Source organism: Saccostrea cucullata, unplaced genomic scaffold, assembly GCF_032062105.1.
Source record: "Saccostrea cucullata isolate Sc308-1 unplaced genomic scaffold, CSIRO_AGI_Scuc_v1 ctg219, whole genome shotgun sequence".
Taxonomy (NCBI): domain Eukaryota; kingdom Metazoa; phylum Mollusca; class Bivalvia; order Ostreida; family Ostreidae; genus Saccostrea; species Saccostrea cuccullata.
The window spans coordinates 199,726-219,706 of record NW_026936054.1 but is presented as its reverse complement, the minus strand read 5'-3'; the positions used below and the strand labels follow the sequence as shown (position 1 = coordinate 219,706).

General features: G+C 34.8%; 1 protein-coding gene across 2 annotated transcripts in view; it reads right to left on the bottom strand.

The window, feature by feature from the left end:
* Window positions 1-1,268: 1,268 nt before the first annotated feature.
* LOC134244678 (WD repeat-containing protein 19-like) overlaps window positions 1,269-19,981 on the bottom strand; it is a 34,392-nt gene continuing 15,679 nt past the window's right edge. Inside the window, exons 30-34 of one of the 2 annotated variants that reach the window (XM_062726930.1) lie at window positions 19,754-19,878; window positions 19,411-19,492; window positions 18,906-19,180; window positions 16,775-16,851; window positions 1,269-1,398 (exon numbers count right to left, since the gene is read on the bottom strand). In XM_062726930.1, coding sequence (XP_062582914.1) covers window positions 1,338-1,398; window positions 16,775-16,851; window positions 18,906-19,180; window positions 19,411-19,492; window positions 19,754-19,878 — 620 coding nt within the window. In that variant the 3' untranslated portion in view covers window positions 1,269-1,337. Of the gene's footprint in view, window positions 1,399-16,254; window positions 16,639-16,774; window positions 16,852-18,905; window positions 19,181-19,410; window positions 19,493-19,753; window positions 19,879-19,981 lie in introns of those variants that run through there. The other variant, XM_062726929.1, reaches the window with a different exon arrangement.

The window sequence follows — 19,981 nt, the reverse complement described above, 5'->3', positions numbered from 1 at the left end:
TGGTCGTGTCTGACAAGTTGTCGTTGAAGATATTGAATGGTTTTCACGCCAGAAAATATCTTTATTTGTTGAGAATATTGTGAATATTGTGAAATATCTATCAAATAAATCTTCATTTTGAAATATAGTTTGTTTTCAATTAAACATTAAGAGTAAAATGCGAACATAGATATAGTCAAATAAAAAAAAATCCATGATTATTTCCTATTACATTTTGTGAATTGGTCCTGAATTAAATATATTTGAGGTATTCTAGGTATAGCATTCATCTTCCAAACCATGATTTAGGTACTGAGTAAAATGTCATAGGAGTTCAGGGAACCTGATATTTGTAGAAAAATTGTCAATTTTTACCTTTGTCCTTTTAAAAGAGGAGTGTGATGAAGAAGACAGTGTGACAAACAGACGAATGAACAGAGAGGGTAGTAATAATATACCGAGCTATCCAGAAGGTACAGGTGTAGAGTTCTGCCCAGCAACAGAACACTTAACCAAGAGGTTCACTTCAACCCTGACCTTGTGACCACAATTTCTAAATTTTGGAGGAAGCTTCCTTGTTCATAATAATTTTGCACTTGATCAAGTTTATTTGCTAAATATCCAGAGGAGGAAATTTATGCACTTTCATTTCATTATTTATAAAGGCTAATCCAAAAACCAGAAACCTTGACCCTGTGGCCATTAAAATTCAAATTTTTGGAAGAGGCATCCATCCTCGTCATGACTGTACATTTACATTTGTTTGCTAAATACCAAGGTGCAGAGAACATAATTTTTTTTTAAAAAAAAAATACATTTTTACTAAATAATCAATAAAGCCTTAACCTAACATTAGAGCCTGAACCAAGGGCTATTAAATTTTTAATTATGGAAAAAGCATCCTTACTCAACATAACCATGCATTTAGTTTATCTGCTTCATATGAAATAGCAGAGCAGATTCTTAAAGAATTGCTTGGTTTTCACTATATAATCAATACAACCCAGACTTCTTACATGTAGGCATGAACAATTTTAACAAACTGAATCACAAATGTTTATTCAGATCTATTTCCATTCAGAAAATATTTGGGTAACAGAAATGGACGGAATTTGAGTAACACATGTAACAATAAGCTTAACAACAGACACATTTAAAACACTCGTATCATAGAGACAACTGATATGTAACCTACAAAGAGAATCAGTCATTTATTTGTCATTCTAACCAAGAGTCATTCCTCCTGTCACACATAAGTTAGGAGAAAATTAATAAACTATCGTTACATGAAGTCTGATTGACAGGTAGGGGAGATTAATCTACAGTGCCTTCCTCTGGATGTAGATACTTAATAACATCTACCACTTTCTGTAGATTTTCCTTAATGATTTTCTCGGATTTTCCTCTGTCTCCAGCAATCTATTTAAACAAAAATACAGTAATAATTAGTATTTCCTTTGGATCATCCCGTGAAAATTATATAAAAAATAAACAAACCAAAAACCAGTTCAGTAACAGACATCACATTCTATCACATCAACTTGTGTGTTGGTGCTATATGTGAGCAACCTACGTCATTTTTAAAACTGAATATACTAACTAATTAATCTTAAGAATGCAGAGGCCTGTTCAACAGAGCGAGCGCTCGCAAACATCATCTGTTCAAGTGGGTATATGTTTACGGTACTCCGATCCTCGGGTTTATAAATTTAGCAGTTAAGTAATCAAAAATGCTCATAAAAGTATCTCTGAATCCACAAAGTTATGTAAATTTACCCACAGTTTTTAATTAAAATTAATCATATTAGCAGAAAAAGGGAATTGGAATATCAGCAATGCATTTTCTAATAACAAATTGGTCAACAAATATATTTTATGTTAAAGAACGATAGGTATCCTGGTATTCAGAGAAAATGCCATGATTTTATACGTATTAGTATTCGGTATTTTTGTCTTCTATTTTCGTCATGTATTCTATAATATATAGTGTAAAACTTTTGCTATCGTAATTCGTTGCAAGAAACCACAAATCAATTCTTATTTCATATCATGCTATTAAGCATTAGTATTGAAGGCTGGATTCAAGAAAATGTTAATTATTTCTCTAAAACTGTATTAATTTTTTTTCCTTTTATAGGGTACAAATGTCAACTTTTATAAGTCCTTTTCTAAGACTTCCAAAAACCTTGAATCTTATATAAAGATGAATAAAATGAAAATTGTTGCATGAAAAAAAATTAATTTCAAGCTTCATATTTTGATCGGATATCCTTCAGGATATGGCGAGTGGTCATAAACGTTGCTATCTTGATCAGCTTCTGGTATATCCTTGAATCACCGATTACTCTGAAACGTGCTTCGTTTTTTTCAAAAACTGTCCCTGTATAGAAAGCTAGCTTTTGCTTATCGATTAAACTAATAGCAAACACCATATGCAGGTGATAATGGTATACTGATACTAAATAAGGGAAGTCTGTGACAAAAGTTGGAGTAGAGTTTTTTTGTTTCTCATTAAGTTACGCAGCAATATTGCGGCTATAATCTCCGCGAGATGTTATATCTATGTAGTGGAGTCGTATATTTTAATTAGAGTTATCTCTCTTGGATCTTGGATGGGGGTGCGCGGTTGTCATTGACAACCGGTGCCACCGTCTGGGATCCGGGCGTTTCCGTTCCGCGTCCCTGTTGAGTTCGTTTTTTTTAACAACCAGACTTAGACGTTTTTAGGATTTTGTCTCCAATTTATTTATTTATCTACATATTTATATTGTTACCGTAATATTATTTGGTCAATTCCGATTGCTGAAGTGCTGAAACTATCTATAAAGGTAAATACTCGACTACATTTCCCTTGCATTTCATTGTTTACTTGAATATTGTTTTGTTATTTGTTGATTAATAAAATACTATTTATTAAATAAATCAAAGTCATCTATCATATCTGAATAATCGTTATTGTTCTTTATTGTTTACGATCTAGATCTAGTATCTCGTGATAATCCGGGATAATTTTAAGTGGACTTTATTACAGACCACTGTTACAGAAATTTTGGGGGCTTCGTCCGCGGGATACTATGATCAGATCATGTTCTTGCTTTGTTGACATTGTTCATTATTTCCGTTTCTTTTATTCAGGCCTGGTGTGATTTTTCATACAGCAATGGCCTCACGTTTATTTGAAAGTCTCAGTACAAGTTTGCGAAATTTGTTTTCGCCTCGCCCTACGTGTACTACTTTTGAGAGTAATCAAACACAAAATGTGAACCATAATCATATTGTGTCAGGGTCAGATTTGACAGAGAATAACATGAATGAGAGAATTTTTTTACCTTGTACTTGTTCCTCCGAATTGAATAATCAAGATCAGTTTCATGACGCAGTTGAATTCCCCATGAATACACAAAATAACAAACGCGGAGGTCTATCCTCACAAGAAAGTCAAAACCATCATCAATTTCAGTCAGCAAAAAACAGATTTTGTATGACACAGGGTGATCCCTCCTTAGAATTTCAATTTGCAGATCAATGCAAAACTTCAAACAAAGAGAATTTGTTCTCAGAGAAATTGTGCGAGAATGATGAGAATTCGCAGGTCTTTCAGTCCTATACACCACAGAAAAACAATATCCCTGCCCCGAACACACAGTATCGTTCCTCGTCAACACTTAAACAGCGTGGTTTGTTCCACAGTGAACCGACAACTTCTAGTCACATGATCAATAGGGGTTTCCCAAGGAATGCGGAAGCTTCCGGTGTACAATCAATTCATACACCAATACATTCAACCCCGTGTTTTGAACACAAAGTCCAACGCCCAGAAATTCCCTCTCAAAATTCATTCAATGTTGTTAGAAAAGAAAAAGAACCTGATAAGTTCGATGGGAAAAATGTAGAGTGGCCCGACTATTTAACACATTTTGAACAGGTCGCTTTGTGGAATCAATGGTCAGATGACGAGAAGGCCATACAGTTAGCCATGTCGCTTCGTGGCACCGCACAACGAATACTTAGTGAATTAGCACCGGAACAATTATCAAATTTTTCGTGTCTTAAATTTTCTCTAGCACAGAGGTTTTGTCCCTCTGAACGAGAAACCGCACATAGATGCGAATTTAGGGCTCGAAAAAGACTCAGGGGAGAATCCGTCTCAGATTATGGGTATGCGCTTAATCGTTTGGCAAATCGTGCGTTTCCTAACATACCGATGTCAAGTCGCGAAAATTTAGTTATTGACCAATATATCAGTGGTCTCGGTGACATAGAACTAAAGAAATATGTGCAGTTTGCACACCCCTCGACTTTAGATAAAGCCATTTCCTTGGCAGTAGAGTTTGAGGCGTTTGACGGAGCGCATAACAAGACATTACTCAAACCGCGTAATTTTGAACAAGATTTTTTCTTGAATCAATCTAACGTCCGAGCCGTACAAAAAGAAGGCACTCAGAAAACTCCAAACTCTTACGCGGCAGATGAATCAGTTTTGTCTGAAATAACAAAAACCATGAAAGAACTTCAGTCTGCGGTAAACGAATTAAAACGTACTAACGAATCCAGTTCAAAACTCAAAAATACCGTGAATTCAACCATCAGGTGTTATACCTGCGGCAAATCTGGCCACATTAGTCGAAAATGTCCAGAAAGATCTCACAATTTCCCACAGCAAAATGACAAAGCTAACTCATCGCACCAGTTTCCAAAGAATAACCCAAACGCCGACGGACTGTCCTTGCGACCGGAAGTTCAGTCCATGAAGTATTAGATGAATCTCCGAAACGGTCACCGGGAAGCATTCGGTTATCGGCCTTGACAGGTTCATGCTGGTTTGCTAATGTTTTAATAAAGTCATTATGTATGCAAATGTTGATTGATACAGGGTCTGCCGTTTCACTCATTTCAAAAGATATTTTAGGAAATCTAGGTCTTTGTGACCAACACTTACAAAAAGTGTCTACCGAACTTAAAACTGCAGATGGGGAACCATTACAAGTCTATGGTCAAACTGAAATTACTTTGGGTTTGGGAAAGAAAGAGTTTAATATACCCGTAATAGTGGCAGAATTAGGTGATCTTTCAGGAATATTAGGTTTAGATTTCTTGTCTAAAAATGATGTTTTATTCGATCTCGGAGAAGGTATATTGATTTTTCCTGATTTTCAAGTCCAGCTAGTGAGTGAAGATTAATTTTGCTTGTGCGCGGGTTTATCTCGCAAAAGATATAGTCATTCCAGGTTCCTCTGAAATTTTTGTAGAGGGTGATTTAGGAAATTCACGTTTTAAGAGTTTAGAAGGTTTAGTTGAACCTCACTCTGGTGATAGTTTAGGTCAGGAAATATGTGTTCCAAAGTCCCTAGTAAATGTCAGTGATGGCAAGGTCCTTTTTTCGATATTAAATCTTAACCCAGAACCTGTCCAAATAAAGAAAAACACTCAAGTGGCGACCATTCAAGGTATAACAACTGCAACCGATTTGGTTGATAATTTCGAACAAATAGAGAGTACTGAAACTCCGAAAACTGAATGTTTACCTGATCATTTAAAAATCATGTTAGACAACGTTTCGTCTGAACTTACAGAAAACGAGAAAAACGAACTAATTTCGGTTTTATACCGATATACTGACGTGTTCGTGGGTTCAGATGGAAAACTAGGTCGTACTACCAAAGTTACTCACACAATAGACACTGGTAATAATAAACCAATCAAATTACCCCCTCGAAGATTACCTTTAGCTCAGCGAGAAATAGCTGAAAATGAAATACAAAATATGCTCGAACAAGACGTTATTGAACCAAGTTTTTCTCCATGGGCATCTCCCATAGTTTTGGTTAAAAAGAAAGACGGAAGTACTCGATTTTGTGTCGATTACCGCAAATTAAATCATATAACCGTCAAAGATGCGTATCCCCTACCCCGAATTGATGAGTCAATAGATGCACTGTCAGGCTCAATGTACTTTTGTACACTTGATATGGCTAGTGGGTACTGGCAGGTGGCCATGAACGAAAACGATAAAGTAAAAACTGCGTTTGCGACTCATAAAGGACTTTACCAGTTCAAGGTCATGCCTTTTGGCTTAACAAATAGTCCTGCGACCTTTGAAAGATTAATGGAATTAATATTACATAGTTTACAATGGGAACGTTGTTTAGTTTACCTAGACGATGTGATTGTTTTCGGAAAAACTTTCACAGAAACGTTATCAAATTTGACAAAAGTTTTTGACCGATTCAGGGACGCAAATCTTAAACTTAAACCTAAAAAATGTATTTTATTTCGTGAAGAAGTATCCTTCTTAGGACACGTTGTGTCAAAATATGGTGTGAAGTGTGACCCTAAAAAGATTTGTGCAGTTCAAGACTGGAAAACCCCCGAAAATGTCACAGAAATAAAAAGTTTCTTAGGTCTAGCCTCATATTATAGGAAATTTATTCCTGAGTTTGCTACAGTGGCATATCCACTCACTCGTTTGACTCAAAAAGATGTTCCATTTACATGGAATAGTTCCAGTGAAAAGGCATTTCAAACACTTAAGAAACTTTTGATTTCATCCCCAGTATTGTCATACCCAAATTGTCATGATACATTCATACTCGATACGGACGCTTCGAACGACGGAATTGGCGCCGTACTTTCACAAATTCAAAACGGCGAAGAAAGAGTCATTGCGTACGGCAGCAAGACATTATCTAAAACTCAACGCCGTTATTGTACGACCTATCGGGAGTTGCTAGCAGTAGTCGTTTTTGTTAAACAATTCAAACACTACCTATGGGGTAGAAAGTTTTTACTTCGTACTGACCATTCGTCCTTAAAATGGCTTCGTAATTTTAAGGAACCCGAGGGTATGATAGCCAGATGGATATCAGTGCTTGATACTTATGATTTTGAGATACAGCACCGTAAAGGCTCTTTGCACATAAATGCGGATGCTATGTCTAGAAAGCCCAGACGTAGATGCCGTCAAGAAAACTGCGAATGCACCGTTTCTACTGTAAATGCGATACAGTCTAAAAAATCAAATCATAAGACTCGCGACGTAACAACTAACTGGTTGGATAAGTGGTCTGATGACTATGTGTCAAAACTTCAACAAAATGACCCTTCTCTAAAAACCATGAGTGAAATTATAAATAGCGGTACAAATGTTTTAGATCCGGTTTATAGGACCAATCCTGAAATTCGACAATTATGGAATTTGAAAGATACTCTTGTATCAAAAGATGGTATTTTATATCGTCAATGGTTCAGTATTCCGGAAAATATCCATAAATTATTATTAGTGGTACCCAAGTCCATAAGAAAAGAGATTATGTATCAATTACACAATCAACGTGTAGCGGGACATTTGGGTCGCGACAAAACTTTAGCTTCTATACGCGCTAGATTTTACTGGCCTGGTATGTCATCTGATGTAGAGAGATGGTGTCAAAATTGCACTGTGTGTGCACGGCGTAAACCAGGACCAGGTCCAGGCAAATCCCCGATGCAGCATTGCCCCGCATACCGACCATTACAATGCATTGCCATTGATATAATGGGCCCTTTACCCATGACAGAAAAACATAATGAGTATATAATGGTCATAGGCGATTATTTTACCAAATGGAAAGAAGCTTTTGCTCTACAAAACCATACTGCACAGACAGTTGCAGATGTCCTAATAAACGAATTTATATGTCGCTATGGTACCCCATACCGTATTCACACTGATCAAGGCAGAGAATTTGAGTCTCAATTGTTTTCTGAATTATGTGAAAAATTTGACATATATAAAACCCGAACTACTCCTTACCGGCCTCAATCAGATGGCATGGTGGAACGATTTAATCGTACCTTACAGCAAATGCTTTCCTTATTTGTCAATAAACATAGAAATGACTGGGATGACCATCTGCCCTATGTTATGATGGCCTATCGTGCCTCTCTTCATGAAAGTACAAAATGTTCTCCAAATTTATTAATGTTAGGACGTGAAATAGACTTCCCTATTGACATAATTGCTGGTAACCCACCAAATTATGAAGAATCATGCATCAATGAATACATTGAATTCGTAAAAGAAGCTATGTCTTCTGCATTTCAGCATGCTGGAGAAAGTCTTGAAAGTAGCTTTAAGCGTCAGAAAAAATATCATGATCAGAATATAAAACACAGAACTTTCAATGAAGGTGACCTAGTTTGGAGGTGGTATCCTCCTTGGGCAAAGCAAAAGTTAGGGTTAGGATGGCGTGGTCCATATAAAGTCAAAAGAAAAATCAGTAATGTCACATATCAAATACAGTGTTGTAATACAGATGTTTTAGTTGTGGTTCATGTTGACCACCTTAAACCCTATTTGTCGGAAGAGTCAGATTTATCAAATTATGAGTTTTACAATACCTTTGAGGTACAGACCGAGTATGACTCGAGTAGTGAATCACAAGAAATTATGACAAACGAACAAGAATCCTACAGGGAATGTTCCCAACACACAAGACATGGTCGTAGAATTAAACCTCCCACTCGTTTTTCACCATAAATTACAGTGTACATAACTAGGCACTTGCATGTGAATTGCATTAAATTTTCAGTTGATTATTGTTATACTAACATATCATTTTATCATGGCATATTCATTTCTCATCTTCATCCTCATTATTTGTTATGTGATAATACAGAGATGGAAAATTGAGTCTTTGAGACTAATCACTCGAAGAAATTATAACTTAAAGTTAAGATATATGAATACATACACTCACCCTTTGAGGTCGTTTTTGTAAACAAGGGTACATGTATAAATAGTTACAAGTATACTCATGTACATGATATTGTATTCATGCATGGAGTAATTCAAGTTATTGTTTCGAAGTACAGTAGGTCCTAGTACCTGAGTCATGACTGATATATTTCAGTGTAGCATAGTGATCAGATTATTGCAATCTGTGTGCTTATACATACATAATATTTGCTATATTTGTTTGAACATAGGTTTGCTATTTTACAGTTATTGTATACTAAATAGCTTGATGCCTACATAATTATACAGTTATTGCATACTGAATAGTAAAAGTTATTGTATACTGACTAGTTACAGTTATTGTATACTGACTAGTTAGTTACCTACATACAGGAACTGATTGATGAGAAGAGACGAGATATATTCTCGACATTGAGTAAAATATATGACCTGTTGTCATTGTGACATTTTAGAAAGGTCCGAGTGTATGCCATTCATAGATTTTTCCTTTGGGGTTATACATTTTGTTCACAGAAAATTTTGTTAAAGAAAATATACAATACACTTTATTAGTGTTAACATATACTTAACATGGTAAGCAACATGTTTGCTATTTCCTCAAACTATGTGTTTATTTATTTACAGTTTCATTTGGATCATCCTTACAACATTTTCATCATCATCATCATTATCATCATCGTTTGATCCCATCCTTATCATCGTTGTCATCATCACCACTTTATATAGTCATGTCAATTATGGACACTGATGTCCTTGACCTTTTGGTCCACGATGAGGATCTTGCGGAACTTCTGGAATCTTCATCCTGCCCCTTTGAGTTCCATTCTGGAATGAATTGTCCTGTAGTGTCCTGTGGCTTTACCTCCTTTACCACCAGGAAGAGTTATGCCAGGCACTGGGAGACGAAGCACAAGCCCCATCATGTTATTTTCCATTGTTCCATCCCAGGATGTTAATCTACTTGCAAGAGAAAGACAGATATGCGTTTCCACCTCCGCAGTATTCATCACTTGTCCCAGCTGCCTCTAGAAAATCATCTCCAGCTGTGTCGACATGAACTCAAACCAAATAGTAATTACATTGATCCTGGCAGTTTGAAATTTGTTTCTCGTCTCCCAGTGGCTCCGACCACCAGCACCCTGGAATCTGCTCTGCCACAGGCACCTGCGACCTCATCTGCTTCTTCCGTAAGTTCCTCTACCATCAGTTCATCCTGTCTGCCATCCGCCACATCATCCGCTATCATTTCATCAGTCCAGCCATCCATCTTTGCTCCATTGCTGCCTTCATACGATGTTACACCATCCGTTGTGTCGTCTGAGACCTTGCCATCCACTTTGCCTTTCAAGTTCGGGTCATCTGAAATTCCTTCGTGTCCGCCAGTTGCTCAGCCAGACGTTCCTCCTGTACACACTACAGCCGCGACCGCGAGCCAGACCGAGGATTACGCATTCCTTTCCTTACATTCCGTCCCTGTGGAGAAAACAGATCTTGAACAGTTTGTATTCAATATTGATGTTGAAATTGATCGTTTAATTAAATTAAAAGAAATAGCTAATGCAAGATTGAATGAGAGGAGTGAGCTTTTGCGTGAGAGAGAGTTGAGACGAGAGTTAGAGAGAGAGAACAGGAGACTGAGGAGTGAGATCGACAGTTTGAAAAGGGGTAAGAGTGAGCGTGAGAATGCATATTTTTCTAGAGATGAGCGTTTGGAGATGGTTGAGAGTGCGAACGGCAGTTTGAATTGTTATAGAAGAAATAGTACTAGCTTGTCTAACCGTCTTGGTAAGAAAGTTGTATTAGAACCTTACAGGATTTTTGAAGAATAAATGTTGGTTTTGTTTTTATATATGTATGTCACCTCAACTTATCTTACCGTTTGTCATTCATCATCATCTTCATGTTTTCATTATTCCATTTTCATGTCCATCTTCATATTTTCTTCCTGTGTTTTCCTGAAATTATATATATATACATGTACAGTGAGCTATCGGAGAATTCATTGTATATTCTCATTGCATTATCATTTCATATTTATATTTCATATTTACCTTGATGTTGGCCGGACTTTTCTCGTTCCACATTTTACGTTATTCACGTTTTCTCTACCTTAATTCCGCCAGTGTGTCAGTGACTTTATTTCCGGTGATTCCGATTAAGACAGTCGTACCGTGTCTATATGTGCATGGACAGTTTGCACGAGGTTGTGTCGAGAATTATATACTCACCGTCAATAGAAACGCAACACCCTAATTTAAGGGGTGAAAATTATGTACGGGATATAACTATGTACCAAAAAAGTTAGGACATCTTTTACTTTGCCAAATCAGTTATTTAACGGTTGAATGATTTTCATTCCATTACCGGAAGTTGATTTTTAGCCCCCTGGACAGAAATCAAAAATTAGCATTTTTAATAAAATTATTGACAATATTTTGGGTTTTCAAGGTTTTGTACCTGTTAATCATAAGTCTTGTACTAAAAGTCCGGAAAAATATCCTTTTTTCTTTTCCGGATGTGATGCCTGTATTTCCTCAAAGTAACTGAAAGCACGCATTTTCATTGCTAATGTTGGAAATTCTCAAAATAAAGAAAAGCGAGAGCTACAGATGCAAATATACACTACATAACGACTTTTCGGGCCCATATGTTTCAAAAGCATGAATGACAATTCCTTGAGCGGAAGTCCAAGGGTTACTACATTACGCCAAGTTAGAGAAAATTCGACCTCAGTATCTGAAAAACAGGCATTTAAAGTTGCACAAGAATATTTATTTTGCTCAGGTTAAGACATTGATAAACCTACTGCATGGTAGAATTCGGGCTGTGTTTGTTGTACCTGGCGGACTAGGACGTTTTAATTGAATGGTCGGAAGGGGGGATGTTTTAAAAGTTTTGTGTTACGTTCTAAGGTCTAAAGATAACATTTAAAGTTTGAATAAAGTATCATTGTTTTGTAAATTTACTTTTTACATTTAAATATTCATTTTTAATCTTATCTTTAAACCTTATAAAGTAACACATAACTCTAAAACATCCCCCCTTCCGACCATTCAATTAAAACGTCCTAGTCCGCCAGGTACAACAAACACAGCCCGAATTCTACCATGCAGTAGGTTTATCAATGTCTTAACCTGAGCAAAATAAATATTCTTGTGCAACTTTAAATGCCTGTTTTTCAGATACTGAGGTCGAATTTTCTCTAACTTGGCGTAGTGTAGTAACCCTTGGACTTCCGGTCAAGGAATTGTCATTCATGCTTTTGAAACACATGGGCCCGAAAAGTCGTTATGTTGTGTATATTTGCATCTGTAGCTCTCGCTTTTCTTTATTTTGAGAATTTCCAACATTAGCAATGAAAATGCGTGCTTTCAGTTACTTTGAGGAAATACAGGCATCATATCCGGAAAAGAAAGAAGAATATTTTTCCGGACTTTTAGTACAAGACTTATGATTAACAGGTACAAAACCTTGAAAACCCAAAATATTGTCAATAATTTTATTAAAAATGCTAATTTTTGATTTCTGTTCAGGGGGCTAAAAATCAACTTCCGGTAATGGAATGAAAATCATTCAACCGTTAAATAACTGATTTGGCAAAGTAAAAGATGTCCTAACTTTTTTGGTACATAGTTATATCCCGTACATAATTTTCACCCCTTAAATTAGGGTGTTGCGTTTCTATTGACGGTGAGTATAGTTATAGTTTTAACAAATTATTTATTTGTTATTTGAATTTAAATTTGAACTGAAAAAATTTAAAGACAATGTTGTGATTAGTATTATTTTCTATTGTATGTATACCTGAATATATATGTACAGATAAATACTATACAAGTATGTGTATTATATGTCACAATGTGTTGATTGCTGATACAGAGATATGACATTTGTCATTGTGCATATTTATAGAGTTTAACCTTATGTGATAATAATAATTTATTACATAGATATCTGTTGTTTTGTAATATAATGTTGTTGTGGATTAATTTAAATTGTTGATTGTTTCAACTATTTGAGCGAGTATCTGAGTATATATGCAGTATGTATCCATTATGTATAATTACAAATGTACTCTTCATATTTTTGAGAGAGAGACTTGAGTGATGTATTTATTTGCATATTTGTTATTTAATATATTGATGATATAGTCATGCATACTTTATATCTTGAGACTTATGTCTTCGACATAAGGTCTTAAGGTGGGGGGAATGTAGTGGAGTCGTATATTTTAATTAGAGTTATCTCTCTTGGATCTTGGATGGGGTGCGCGGTTGTCATTGACAACCGGTGCCACCGTCTGGGATCCGGGCGTTTCCGTTCCGCGTCCCTGTTGAGTTCGTTTTTTTTAACAACCAGACTTAGACGTTTTTAGGAGTTTGTCTCCAATTTATTTATTTATCTACATATTTATATTGTTACCGTAATATTATTTGGTCAATTCCGATTGCTGAAGTGCTGAAACTATCTATAAAGGTAAATACTCGACTACATTTCCCTTGCATTTCATTGTTTACTTGAATATTGTTTTGTTATTTGTTGATTAATAAAATACTATTTATTAAATAAATCAAAGTCATCTATCATATCTGAATAATCGTTATTGTTCTTTATTGTTTACGATCTAGATCTAGTATCTCGTGATAATCCGGGATAATTTTAAGTGGACTTTATTACAGACCACTGTTACATCTATATGGACTAAAATTTTGGTCTGCATGGTGCACCAGACCAAACTTTTAATTCCTACGACATCTTGCTGAGATTGTAATTGCTAGTTTGCCATCTATTTTTTTTTCAATAAAAACATTCCAACATAGGAATATTTGTGACATTATTTCGACTTTAGTGGACAATCTCTCTATAAACTAAAATTTATATTGTTAATTTTAATTATAGAATAACTAATACTAATCTTCTTTGAAGTAAATAAATGCGTAAATACTTTTATATATTTTAGATATAGTCCATTTAAAACGGATGTAACGTTGCAAACTGTGACATTATATCGAATATTCTAACATTGTAAATATATCATGATCATTGCTATATTTTGGTTTTGTATTCCACCAATATGTTACCAGGAATTACGCATGAAAAATATCATCAAACTGCATATAAAGACAAATTCATAGCAGATTCAGTGTCCATCAATTTTAACATTGACGTGGTGATAGAGAGTAAGTAATATTTAAGAAATAAGATATCATTTTTAGAGTTGCATTGGGGTATGACATGAAGTCGGTCACGTGATCAAATTCTATAACGCCCGAAGGGCGTTATAGTAGATTTGATCACGTACCCACTTCATGTCACATTCCAATGAAACTCTAAAAAATGATATTTTATTTCTTATATTTATATTTTACGTTTTCATTCATTTTACAAACAAATATAGGCATTATTTAAACTTAGATTTTGAAATGCAACGTAACGTTACTACGACGTTATGTGACGTCACAGTCGGAACTTTCCAAATTGCACGTGCAGTTTGCTTTCCATACGCAAGAAAGTCTGATCATGTGACCGACTGCACGTCATCGAAAATTGAATGTCATTTTTTTTAGTATTGTCATATAAGGAAAGACATTGGCAAATGTAAATATTTTCATTAATTTTCATTATCCATGTTTCTTATGATTTAAAAAAAAAATGTTATTATCAGAATTCGATTAAGCAAAGGCGAATTTTAATGGCAAATCTCTGTGTGTCTGTGAAAAGGAAGCATTATATGTACAGGCCTTTAGTTATTGTAATTAAAAAAAATTATAGGATTAAAGTTGTTGACGAAAGTTGTTTTATTTAAAAAATATTTACATTCAGTATACTTTTCTTTATGAAATCCATTAGAAATCCACGACGTTCTGATCTCTATAACACACGTGAAACCTTGTCTCACCGCGCGGTATTCAATTTGTCGGCACGGCCAGGCGTGTTGTGGAACCGATGGCATCCAAAAATATGAATTCAATGCTGAAATGATGAAGTTCCTCTGAAATTGAAATGAAAATGGAGTATTTTGCAAAAAATCTGTATTAATTGTTTTGAATAATACGGTAGATATAATTAAAACACATGATAAAAACAATATATAACAGTTACCTTCAAACTACGAAAAGAGATGTTAAACAACATATATCAATAAATCAGTCAAACTATGAAGAGGAAACCATTGAATTGTTTACCCCGTTCTCTTAATTAATCTAAAATAATTAAAGTATGGTTATCTTAGTATGAGCTCATCATGCTTAATGTACATTTTTTTTCAGAAACTTCAAAATGAGATTTGTTTTTCTGGCTTTGCTGATTTTTCTGGCTCAGCATTCTTGCGAGGGATGTTGCACGTGTAACTGCGGTACAGCCTATGCATCCTGCATAAAGATATGTTACAATATAACATATATTTGGGGAAAATACAACTGCATCATTGAATGTCAGAATATATATGCTGCGTGTCTGAGAAGTTGTGGTAGAGGAAGATGAATGGTTTTTTTCTATGGCAGAAAATATTTATGTGTTGAATATTGTAAACACACAATTAATAGTTCATCTTCTATTCAATAAATCTTCTTGTTAAAATATAGTTTGTTTTCAATTGAGCATTAAGTATAAAATGCAAATTGAAAGTAGTCAAATTGAAAAAAAATCCATATTTATCACTAAACATTTTGTGATTGGAAATTGTTCCTGCATTAAATGTTTTTGAGGTATGACGATTAAGATACTAAGTAAAATGTTAGAGAAGTTCAGGGAACCCGATATTTGAAGAAAACCATATATTTTTTCAACCTTTATTTTGCCTCTATAAAAGAGGAGCTTGGGGGAAAAGATAATATGACAATCAGACGAATGTATAGATAGACAGGGTAAAAAAAATACAGTGAAACTCGGTTATAACGAAGTCACAGGGACCTATGAAATTACTCTGCTATATCCGTTATCTGCTACATGTATGAGATATACATTAAATATAAGGTCGATACAATGACCTTGTCAGCAAATACATTTTATCACTGAGTTAAATGCTGACTGACATTTTTCATACCAATTTTTAGTCCATTATTTATACACTGAATTGACGGCGGATATTTTCCGTTATTTCCTGATCATGACAAGGAGCACACGGTGGGTGTGACCGGTTTGCAGGGGATGCTCACTCTTCCATGGCACCTGATCCTGCCTCTGATGTTTCGAGGGTCAGTGTTTGCTCTGCTCTTATTTTGTTTTGTTTTATGGACTTTGAGATTGAATACTGTTCGTTATCTCCATATCCTTCTCATATAGCTGGGGGTCCAAAATAACTTCACTTTATCTGTGAATTTGCGATATCAATGTTTGTTCCAAGCGAGTTTTACTGCATACCAAAGCTTTCCTCAGAAGATATTCAGAGGGATGCTTCAAAACAAATCTTGTTGACAGAAAAAAATATAATTTGGATGAAAGATACACGTACATTTCTAAAGACTTAGGAAAGCAATATCATCACTTCTTGACAGCCTTTTAGAATGTTCCTGATAAAACATATTCAAACCATAAAATTAAATCACATATTTATTCAGATCTATTTCCAATTTAGAAAATATTTGAAGTACAGACAATGGACGGAATTTGAGTAACAAAAAGCTTAACACTAGACACATTTAAACGCTTGTATCACAGAGACAACTGATATGTAGCCTACACAGAGAATTGAACAGTCATTTATTTGTCATTCTAACCAAGAGTCATTCCTTCTGTCACACTTAAGTTAGGAGAGGCATTAATCTGTCATATAAAATTAAATCCTATTGACAGGTCGAGGTCATTACTCTACAGTGCCTTCTTCTGGGTGTAGATATTTATTAACATCTGCCACTTTCTGTAAATTTTCCTTGATGATTTTTTCAGAACACATTGGACAATTTTCCTCAGTCTCCAGCAATCTATTGAAACAAAAATACAGTTATAATTAGCATTTCCATTGGTTCATCTCGTGGAAATTATAAAATGAAACAACAAACAGACATTATGCATCAATTAGTCTCTATAAGTGTATTTTTTGTTCTGTGTTTGACTTACTTGATGAATTCAGAGAAGATGGCTGGGAAATCACACTTGGGACAGGCTGTCATATCATCCTTCACAACGTGGCGGCCCTGTGTGATGTAAATAAATGTACAAAACTGGGTTTATGTTCGTGGACAACTGTCATATCATTTTAAATTGACAGGCATTATTTATCCAAATTTAGCTTGAAAAATTTTTACATAAATCCAATAAAGTGTTAAAAACATATTAATTTATTCAAAACTATCAAGATTATAAAAATGGAAAAATCACCATGAATGCAGGTTTTTTTTTAGTAAGTTACAGACAATACACTATATAATGTCTGTGGTCGTATTCTCTGTAAAATGGAGCAAAAACGAAAAACAACCTAGAAATTCAAATTAAGAATTGTTACATCGATTCGAATACCAAATAATGGCTTTATATTTTGCTTTGTTGAAAACAAATCAACTTGAGAAGATAGGTAGTCCTTATTGAAAACGACAAAAACCATGACTTTTAGAAAGTCACTGAGCAGCAGATAACGATGCAGTTTGGTGTTTTACTCAGGAAAATCCCTGAATAAACTCTAAAAATGTTGGAGGAATCAAGAAAATACGTCACAAGCGAGTTGTGCATGTGTGTAGAAATAGTACAGGCAGTATTTCAGTGACAGACACTATGTATCGGTTGAGAACAATCTGTGAAGCTACGATTTAACTGTAAAAATCTGAACAAAAACTTTTAAAAGTTGGAACGTCATGGAAAGACATGGGCACCTCAGAGTTGCGTATCCTGTGAAAGCAGAGTTAAGTAATAAAATAAATTAAAACATTATCAAAGAAAATCAAACAACGAGAGCAATTCTTAAAAATACATGTCAAGTGTTAGAACAAGGATTCAATGAGTGGGCATTGGATTATACTGTGTGAAATGTATAGGGATGGTAGTTTTTTAAGAACGCGATGTTTTGACGTTACATTGCCGTTACGTGTGCTCCGCGGGTACAAAACATGTTGATTTTAAAATGAAGTAAATTGATTTATGTTAAATTGAATGGTATGAAACTTCACAAATCAACAAAACAAATATCTTGACATATTATAGTGTGCTTAGTTTAAAATTTTAGCGAGTAACATAACGAAGACTGACATCGTCCACGAACTTTTCGAACAACCCTCGTATAAGTAATGTCTACCTTGAATAATACAGACATCATTTATATTTAACGAGGTCGAGTCTAATTCGAGTGCGCATCACTTTGCGCAGCTTTTTAATTTCATGCAGTCATTTATGAGACAGTACATCTTTGAAAATTATTTTGATTTTAATCCAAAATTAATATTATTTGTAACTCATACTTATTTGAAAATGTGATTTTACGACAATAATTGTAAAAAGAACATTGAAATGACTCTAACAACGTCACTGTTTTCAGATTTTGTAAGCAATGCATGACGCTGAAGAATGACGCATAACTTGCTTGTATGTTCAAGACTTCCATGGATATTATATTAAAAACTCTTGACAGACATTCCCAAGAAACATACTAGCAATCTAAAAATTGCTATTTTTTCCAAAAAATTGTAGGCGTCAATAATTCATCTGCAAAGATATGTATTTATTCCTTTATATGAGGAATTGGGCTTCGAAAAAATAGACTTAGTAATTACTACCTAGACCAACCTAGATGGTGAACATTTTTGAAATTTCACAATTTGGTGACTTTTTACATTAACTTTGATCTACTTGAATTAAAAAAAATCCCTAGGGCAGAAATACAAAAAAATATGGAAAATATGGGATAATTTGGCAATTTTCCAACAAATTCCCATAGGGTCCAATAGTAAAATTTGACAACTTTTGAGATGGCCCCCTAAGAAATTGGGTTGGTAAACATTTGATTTTCAAATCCTAAAACAATAAATATAACAGTAAAAATTAATTATCAAAAAATTGTCAAAATCCCTAGGGCAGAAATAATTAGACTCGGCCTTGTTAAGCTTGCAGTGAAAATAAATAAACCCAATAAAGTTTAAAAACATCAACTTTACAAGGTCAATAGGCTATTTAAGGGGGAAATCTCACCGTGACAATGCAGTAGGGGAGGTTATTTTTTAGACTACAGAAGCCATTGCACTATACAAGGGGGATAACTCACCGTGACAATACAGTAAGGGAGGTTATTTTTACACTCGGGACACATCAGCGCGGTCTCTGGGAGCTGGAAGCTACAATACGGACATTGAGTCAGCGGCTCCTCTTCTTCTGTTTTGTCCGGCTTCCTCACGATCATCTCGATCTTCTTCTTGTATTTCAGGTCGATGTTGTTACGATATTCAGGTCTCATCAGCATAGCCGCATAACTGAAGGAGGAGTTCTTTAGCCCCGCCCTGTGACACTCAATGACCGTGGACGTCAGAATAGGTACAATATCTGTCCAATAAAAGGCATCATGACTGTTAATTTATACTGTGTACAAATAAATGAACTGCTTACTAGAGAATCCATACAGGCAAGTGTATTTTGAAAAATTGTCAGTTAGGGTTTATAGTGCCTTTTTTCAACTTATCAAAATTTTGCTTTAATAAATGATTTTCAAATAAATCTAATCTAAATCAATATTCACAGGTCATGAAAAAAAAATCGTATATGCCTATACTTACGTGATGGGAATTTACTGATGTTGTTGGCCACTCTTATCAACAACCTTGCTCCCTTCATGTGATCTCCTCTCTTAACATGAATCTGCAGAGGAAGGACACATTTATGATTTACTTTATTGCTCATTTATGATTCTAATTTTTTTTTGTGTTTATGAATCTACTGAACATATGAAAAAAGTAAAACTTGAAAATTTCTCTAAATATGTCACTTTGAATAAATGAATTTAAATAATCTAGTCATGTAAATCATTCATTTAAAAATAGCCGTAAAATGCCTGACTTTAAAGTGACAGAGTTTAACCTTGACAAGGATTTTGTTTGACCTTGACCTGAATAGACTAACCTTGACCAGGATGTAGCTATGGAGAATCATCAGGTTTGTAGACATTTCTGTTGGAATCTTGATTTTCTGCTGCATCAGCTCTTTATACATACTGAACAGGACATCATGGGCATTTCTGTAGTTGCCTGTGAAATATTTTTTAGTTTAAAAACAATATCTATTATTGACTATATTTTGGCTAGTTATTTACCTGTTTATTCCAGTTAGTGAATATTTAAGTTGTCTGAT